Source organism: Branchiostoma floridae, unplaced genomic scaffold (genome assembly GCF_000003815.2).
Source record: "Branchiostoma floridae strain S238N-H82 unplaced genomic scaffold, Bfl_VNyyK Sc7u5tJ_374, whole genome shotgun sequence".
Taxonomy (NCBI): domain Eukaryota; kingdom Metazoa; phylum Chordata; class Leptocardii; order Amphioxiformes; family Branchiostomatidae; genus Branchiostoma; species Branchiostoma floridae.
This window is the reverse complement of record NW_023365818.1, coordinates 6757-14996: the sequence shown is the minus strand read 5'-3', so window position 1 is coordinate 14996 and position 8240 is coordinate 6757. Positions and strand designations below refer to the sequence as shown.

The 8240-nt window shown below is 47.7% G+C and overlaps 2 protein-coding genes across 2 annotated transcripts in view; one reads left to right on the top strand and one right to left on the bottom strand.

Annotated features, from left to right (window-relative positions):
- Positions 1-708: 708 nt before the first annotated feature.
- LOC118408716 (leucine-rich repeat protein lrrA-like) lies at positions 709-5206 on the top strand. The gene has a single exon (XM_035809569.1). The coding sequence runs from the start codon at positions 965-967 to the stop codon at positions 3497-3499; it is 2535 nt and encodes an 844-aa protein (XP_035665462.1). The 5' UTR covers positions 709-964; the 3' UTR covers positions 3500-5206.
- A 521-nt stretch (positions 5207-5727) lies between these two features.
- LOC118408717 overlaps positions 5728-8240 on the bottom strand; it is a 3121-nt gene continuing 608 nt past the window's right edge. Inside the window, exons 2-3 of the mRNA XM_035809570.1 lie at positions 6775-7805; positions 5728-5778 (exon numbers count right to left, since the gene is read on the bottom strand). Of these exons, the coding sequence (XP_035665463.1) occupies positions 5728-5778; positions 6775-7805 (1082 nt within the window). The remainder of the gene's footprint in view (positions 5779-6774; positions 7806-8240) is intronic.

Below are 8240 nucleotides of genomic sequence, written 5' to 3'. Positions count from 1 at the left end.
GCCAAGTTACGAATAATAGCCTTGTCGGAGTATATTGTTTTAGGACTGAACTGACCGGCCGAAAGACTGACTGAGATCCCGTGACAACTTATTTGTCTCTATTTGGCCAAATTCTTCTCTTTTTTCATCCAGCTGACCCGAGGCATGACAAAGAGCAGTTCGCCATTCGCCTCTGTATCATAGCCATTGTTCAATCGCCTGTTTCTGGGGCCATTAATCAATTATTCACGTCTTCTAAATGTCAATATCTTTTGTGGGATTTCCATTTGAGCTCAAAGCTCATGCCATGTTTGCCGGTTAATGCGGCATCAGCTTTCTTTCCAAGTAGAGGTTCGGCTCCGACTGTTTTTGCTTGTTTTGGGCGTTTTTATCAGGCTTTCTATTTGGTCCCGTTTTCTTCACGTCCACCAGTCGAACTTGAAGAACATGAAACAAAATAAGATCCCGACAAAACCGCCTAAAAGCGATTAAAAAGCACAGCAGAGGCCGATCCTCTGCTTGGAGAGTAATATCAGCTCCCATGTGACGCAATTCCAAAGTCTATGCATGGCCGACCAAGCGTAACATATACTATTGGTTATCAGTAAACCGTGGGGAGGGGGTCAGGGCAGGGATTTGTTCTCTAATCTTCACGGCACGTTATACCTTTACTCTGTGGAAACTGATCGGCCATTTTGTTCTTGTTCTTTTTTTTTTTTGTGGCAGGTGCGATTCACCGAGAGGATTAATACACTGGGTCGGCAGCAAGGAACAAACGCCAGGGAACCTGAGTGCGTCATCACGTCTCGGTAAAACTAGGACAGCTCAGACCAGAAAAAAGCACACCAGATCCTCGCCTATGTACGTCTGCAAGACGATAGCAACTGTAGACGTTGACGAAAACACCCACGTGCTTAGCAACGCGAATCCAAAATGGCGACTTCGTGACGACTGTTGAAAACGTACTAGGAAAGAAGACCTTAAGATGAGTCGAAGATCAGGAAGCAGCAGAAGGGACAAAGACAAGCCCCCGCCTCCGAAAGGCCCGGGGTCGGTCATCAAGTCTTTACCCAGGACGGTTCTCCAGTTCATGGACACGTCGGACGGGCACATCCGCATGAACTTCTCCACGTGCAACATGAAGGCTCTACCGGAGGAGGTGTACGAAAACGAGGAGCTGGCGATGAAAACGAAGTACCTGGACGCTCAGAATAACAGGTTACGCCGCGTACCGAAAGGCATCGGCCGCCTGGAGTCCCTGCGAAGCCTGGACGTCACCAACAACACCGTCCGCGCGATCCCGGGATCCGTCTCCCGGCTCAAGTACCTGACGTCAATCGAAGCTTCCACCAATCAGATCAAGAGCCTCCCAAAGACCATTCACAAGGCATCAGCCTTAACAACAATCAACGCCGCGGGAAACAAACTAAAGACCCTACCAAAGAACATCGGATCGTCTTCATCCATAACCTACATTGACGCTTCCAGTAACTCCATTAAGACTCTACCAAAGAGCATCTACAAACTGCACTCGTCCGTCAACGTGTCCAATAATCAGCTGCGAACGTTGCCGGCGGTCATCGCCAAGGGAACCTGCTCCATCAACGTCATCGATGCGTCCCGTAACCTGATCCACACCCTCCCGGAAGGGCTAGACAAGCTACAGAGGCTGGTGTCCTTAAATCTCTCTCACAACCAGCTGGACTGTATCCCTCCGACTATCGGCACTCTGAGGTACCTGGAGTTCCTGGACTTGTCCCACAACCAGTTAGACTTTCTTCCCGACGACATCTGCAACCTCAGGCATTGCCTCGTCACTCTTCACGCCAGCCACAACCGGCTAACGCAACTTCCGGACCAGATTCACAACCTCAGGAAGATCCACGTGCTCGACCTTTCCGAGAACAAGTTGACGTCACTGCCGGCAAAGTTCGGTAAGACGGATTCTGTGGTCAGTTTGGACTTGTCCCACAACCAGCTGTCCTCGCTGGAGAGGCTCGCAGGATTGGGAAAGCTGGAGAGCCTGAACGCGTCATACAACATACTGACGTCACTTCCGGAAGGAGTGGGTAGCTTGGTCTCCTTGCGTGTTCTCGATATCGCCCATAACGAGATTAAGGAGATGCCTGCAAAGATCGGAGGACTGAGACACCTGAAGAACGTGGACGTTTCGCACAACAAGCTGGAGACGCTTCCCGACACCCTCGGGGACGATCAACTTCTGTCGCGGCTGAACGTGTCCCACAATGCCCTCACCGCCCTACCGACCAACATGAGGAAGCTTCGCACCCTGGACGCTCTGGACGTGTCCAGAAACAAGCTGGAAGCGCTGCCAGAGCCGTTTCACTTCCTCCGGTCGTTGTCATTCCTGGACGTATCGGACAACAAGCTGCCCGTCCTCACCGCGCCTCGCTCCCTCACCTGCCTCAAGGTCGCCGGCAACCCGCTCCGACTTCCCACGAGGGTGGCCGGAGACAACAAGTCGCTGATCGTTCGGATCGGCGACGATCTCCGAAGTCTGACCGAGCTCGACATCTCCAACATCGAGCTCACGACGTTACCGACCACCATCTGCAACCTTCGCTTCTTGGAGAAGTTCAACGCCCGCAACAACAAGTTGAACAGCCTGCCGGCGAACTTCCACCGTCTGCGGCAGCTCCAGCACCTAGATCTGGCGCACAACGAGCTCACCGCCCTCCCGCCAAAGTTGGGCGACTTTGCCTACCTGTCGCACCTCGACACGTCCAACAACCAAGTCGAGGAGTTCATGCCATCGCTTGTCAAGCTGCGGTCCTTGCAGTACCTCAACTTCTCCAACAACAAGTTGACGTCTCTTCCCGACAACTTCGGCACGCTCAGCCAGCTGACGACGTTAGACCTGTCAGCCAATCAGCTTCCAGAGCTCCCTAACGACCGTATCGACATCCTCGCGTCCCTTCTGGTCCTGAACGCGTCCGGTAACCAAGTGACGGCCATCCCCATGGACATGCCGTACCTGTACCGCATACAGGTACTAAACCTGTCGGCTAACGTCATCAAGGCCCTCCCGGGGGACATCTGGCGCATGAAGTCCCTGACGACCCTTGACCTCTCGGACAACATGCTGGAGGGTATCCCAGAAACCATCACGAAGCTCCCGTCCATCAAGTCGGTGGACATCTCGAACAACAAGCTCCGGAGTTTCCCGAAGACCATGGAGAGGCTCCGACAGAAGGCCTCCGTCAACACCTCCGATCAAGATCCGAACAAGAAGGAGCCAGAGACTCTGTTGGCTAAGAAGCTGGAAGAAGAGAAGAAAGCGGAGAAGTCCAAACCTGGCAGTGCCGGCGGGCGGCCGAAGTCGGCGGCTAAGCGTCCTGCAGGAGGGAAGGGTGGAAAAGGGAAGAAAAGCGCAGCGGCGAAGAAAGAACCTAGTGCTAGTGCTAGTGTCAACATCGCGATGACCGAGAACATGGGTACCCAAGACACCGGCCCTCCGCAGACAATACCCGCTCCGTTAGAGGCAACCGTGCAGGCATAGTTACGCCTGCCTCGGTCCACAAATTTGTAGCAATTGTAGAAAATGGACTGAAAATGGCCGATATCGCCCAAAATGTCAACAATAACATCCCCCTCTCGTGAAAGGGAGGAGTTCAACTCACTCTGGAGGAGTTCAACTCACCACGGACAACGACTGGCTGTGTGCGTCGCCATGATTTGGGACTGATGGAAACCTGGTCCATCCCCGTCCTCGTTTTGGTGCAAACTAACGCGCGTTCTCGCCAAGCTGTACTCTCGCGGGAGCACATTTCAAAATGGCGCTCGTTATTGGAAAATCGTCCATTGGTAGTTGGTGCTGTACCCATGACACGAATCAGAACCCAACAAACTGTGATCCCAAGGCGAGCATACAACGGACGGTCCTCAGAAAACCCACTCTGAGATTTTAAGTGACACAGAAATAAGAATTTTGTTCAGAACATCAAACTTCACAATGTACAAACAATACATTGCACTGAGAAATTCCTCTTCAAACGAGTGACTCAGAACTTGTCCTTGGCTGCCATCGTTAGTAGCATGAATCTGTACCCACAGTGTTAAGATTATCATTGACAATAAGGACGAGGTTGTAACACAAATTTCAGTTAGGCATCTAACCAGACACGACAAAGGTATCTGCCAGAAACAAAGGATGGGAAGGAAATAATGATAAAGAATATAAGAAAAATTATTTTGATAAAAAATGAAGATGACGAGAGATAACTACTATACCTATGTAAGAGATTTGTACTAGAATTAAACAACAACAAAACATTATGTCACACATGCACACACACACGCACACACACACACGCACACAGTGACACACATACATACACACACATATACATATATAGAACTAACGCTAACTCATTATCAATAGCCACAAAGAACTTATATTTCTATGTCTAAGTCACAAATTTCACTTTGATGAAACGAGACTGCTTTTTCAATACATCACAAATGCAGTGACAATAAGAGTGCAATGTTTATGTAAATATATTCTTCACGATTTAATTGTTTTTAATCAACCAAAGCTTTCAAAAAGTGAATGTAGCGTGTAGATCGTTAGCTTGCTGTGCATCGTGCAATCGCTTAGACCTTTCAGTACAAAAGTGTTGTTGAGTTTTACCTCTTAAGTTTTTTAGGAACATTTTAAAAGAAAACTACATGATGGACAATTTTGAAGTTGTCATAAACAAAGAGCTAAGACCGTCAGTTGGACATAAATCTTACCCTATAACCATGAAATGATACCATAATTTATTCAGGATTTTCTTTACATTTGTAGAAATGGTTCTATCAATATCTTTTACATGAATCGCAAGAATACAAGGTATGTACAATGGGTACAAAGGTTATAGTACGGTGTACTGCAGTATTCAACTAAACAATGGACATTCTATTTGTTTTGCTTGATCGTTGTAAGCACAATTTTGATAATTATTGGAGCCACACCGTTAACGTTCAACGTTTGGCGTTTTGAGATATGTATATTAGTACTGAAAGCCACATATGGTTTCATGCAAATGAGATTAAGCATGAATCACACTGTTTCCGACAACTTGCGTTTTACAAAACTGTTTGTACAATAAAGATGTGCCAATTTGCATGATGATTGTATGTACCAGATGCGTCATTGTCGTTACTTCTCATTTCAAATTATTACCTTCGCCAAGAAGGTTATAATTTCTGTAGCGTTTGTGTGTGTGTGTGTGTGTGTGTGTAGAAGACCACCATAACTCGCCCTCATCGATTGTATTGATATTTGATATGTGGGTAGGTCTTGATGAGACCTGAAAATGACTCTAGCGGCTTGGTATGGTACTGCAGTGGAACTTCCGGGTTTGATATTTCAAGTTCTGGACATGCTGTGGTCATGATTTTTGAGTGGTAGATAGCTCTTGTTCCTTATGCATTTGATGTTGCCTCGTGTGTTTCGCCCTCCCTCGCATCGTTCTGATCTTGGCAGCACATCACTCCAGGTCCCTATTACAGCAAATAGGCGAGAGTAGAAAGTAAGCGTGTATTTTGGGTACACTCATAAATAGTTGGTTTCTTATATCATCATAAAAGAACAATTAGAGATAAAATGACTCTCGTCTTCCACAGCAAATAGTAGACACGATTCCAGTACCAGTCTCATAAAAATGTACAGGTAACAGGAATCTATTTTAAACTGGTAGCGTAAATGTCGTTTATTTATTTATTTATTTATTTCTGTTTTCTTTAACCAGGGTATGCTCCGATCAGTGGCTGACACTGTTTTTCATGGAGGCCCTGGATACATAAACAAATAACAATCCATACAATACAATATTTACATAATTACAAAAACAAAACCACATCCTTTTCCGTTCCAAGTCATTAAGGAGGGTGGAGGTCAGAGGTCACACAACGTTCTTGCACAGTGTTTTGAATGTTTGTGTAGATGGAGCAGTTTTCACAGTTAGTGGGAGTGCATTCCAGCTTTCTGCACCTCTATATGCAAATGTTCGTTTCCCAGATTCTAGCTTAACCTTCGGAATTCTCAACGACTGGTTTAAACTATGTCTGGTGGAATAGCTATGGGATTCTGATGTTCTGCTAAATATGTTAAGATACACAGGTAACAGGTTATATATTGACTTATAGACAGTTTGTAGAAGGTGCAATTTACGACGTGAGGCAAGGTCTTTCCAACCAAGAGCAGACAGGTGTTCGTTGTTGACATGTGACCTATACGACAAACCAGGTATGATTCTCATTGCGCGGTTTTGTAGCTTTTGTAACTTGTCAGACAGACCTTTCCCACAGTTCCCCCACACCACATCACAATAGTCAACTTTTGGTAGAATTAGACAGTTAAACAACATAGCCAGTGTATCTTGAGGTAACACAGGGACAAGTCGTCGAAGAACACCAATTCTTGCAGAAACAGCGAAGTTACATCTGGTCAACTTTCAGACTCCATAGCAGGCTCTCTGGACCTTTTTTCTGCCCAAAATACACTTTTGCTGGCCATTTTCTACGGGCCAGCAGTACAAGCGACCCGTATAAACTGAAATGGCCAGCAAAAGTGTTTTAGCCAAAAAAGACGACTAAAGGCCGAGAGAGCCTGCTATGGAGGCTGTAGTTAACTTCATTGTTACAACGTCAAGAACGACGTCGTCACATAACTGCTCGCGCAAGACAGCTGGCTAGCGGAATGTGTCAGCCTATCAGGTCATAGCAATTCATCTGGTTAGGCCTGTGAAAAGAAATGCAATAATGTCAAAGGCAGAAAAGAAAACTCACCGCCATGCCGGTGAACACGTTGAGCAGCAGGCCCGTCCCGTCGCCGGCCTCCCCGTCTACAGTCACCGCGGGCCTTCCCATACTACTTCCCGCACAAACCAGGAAGCACACAGCCGCGCCTACTCCGTGAGTTAGCCAGAAACTTTCCCAGGGCTGATCGGGCAGGATGTAGCAGTCGTAGAGACCCCACAGCCCCCTCCATACGTTATTCACGGCAAAATTCACCACAAGGCCGAACGTGTCCTCGATCGCCAGTCTCTTGTAAACGTCTAGTCTTTCTCCTCTCAGACGTTTGGAGGCTGTGTATAGGGGAAACTGGATGGCGGTTACCAGGAGGTGGAGGGTGTAGCCTACCACCAGAGAGACCCAGGAGGACAGACATGGGTCGTCGGGGAGTACGGCGTAATCGAGCAGACTCCAGGTTCCCGCCCAATTCTGGACGGTGATCAGGTCTATGACAAAGAGCGAGAACACGACGTCGAGGACGAACTTTCCCGAACAGCGTTCGGCTCTGTCCGTGCGGAATCGGAGAGGAATTCGGAAAGGCTCGGGATCGCAGTCGAAGGAGGCATCAACGGGGCACGCCCTACCTTGCCCGACCGTGCGAAGGAAGACCATGATAACAAAGGCAAGTACTGCCCGTATACCCTGTCCCTTCGCGTTGTCCATTTGTGGTATGAGGTATACAGGTAAGTCCCAAAGTGCCACCCACTGGGCAACTACAGCAAACGCCACCACGTAGAAATACGCGCCAACGAACAATCGGTACAAGAAGTAGCTTTTGCCTCTGATCCATCGTCCTAACCTCGTCATGTGGTGTTGTAGGAGTCCTGCTAGGAGAACAACAGGGCTGCCGATAGCGAGAGCCAACCATGGGCGAGCAGACTCCTCTCCGGGTAGGTATTGTTCCAGGAGGCTGAAACTGCCGCGCCAGAAGAGCAGGACTGAAGGGGTGACGACGGCGCTCACGAAGATGAAGTGTCCGACCCGGTGGATGATGGACGATCTTGTTCTTGGTATCTCTACTTCTCCTAGCGGAAAGATGCAGAAATACAACCGTAACTGCTACTGCTACTACACACATGCAGACGCATGCACACACACGCATACGCAAGCAAACACACACACACACACACACACACACACACAAAACACACACACTCGTACACTCGCCTACACAAAAACACAAGCACAAACACACATAATAATACACACATAAAAACACACACAAAACAGACAGACACACACACAGTACACACACACACTATTTCTAAATCTATAACTCGGTAACTTTAGCGTTTCATTCAAATGTATCAACAATGCAGCTTGCATTTTGAAGGTAACATCACAGACACTGTACAGTGTCCTTAGTCTCATGTATTCATTATTCTGTCCTTCCCCCATGTGTTCGTAAAGGATGTATGGCTTCACTGTTATTATGATAAACACACATACACTGCTAGCTG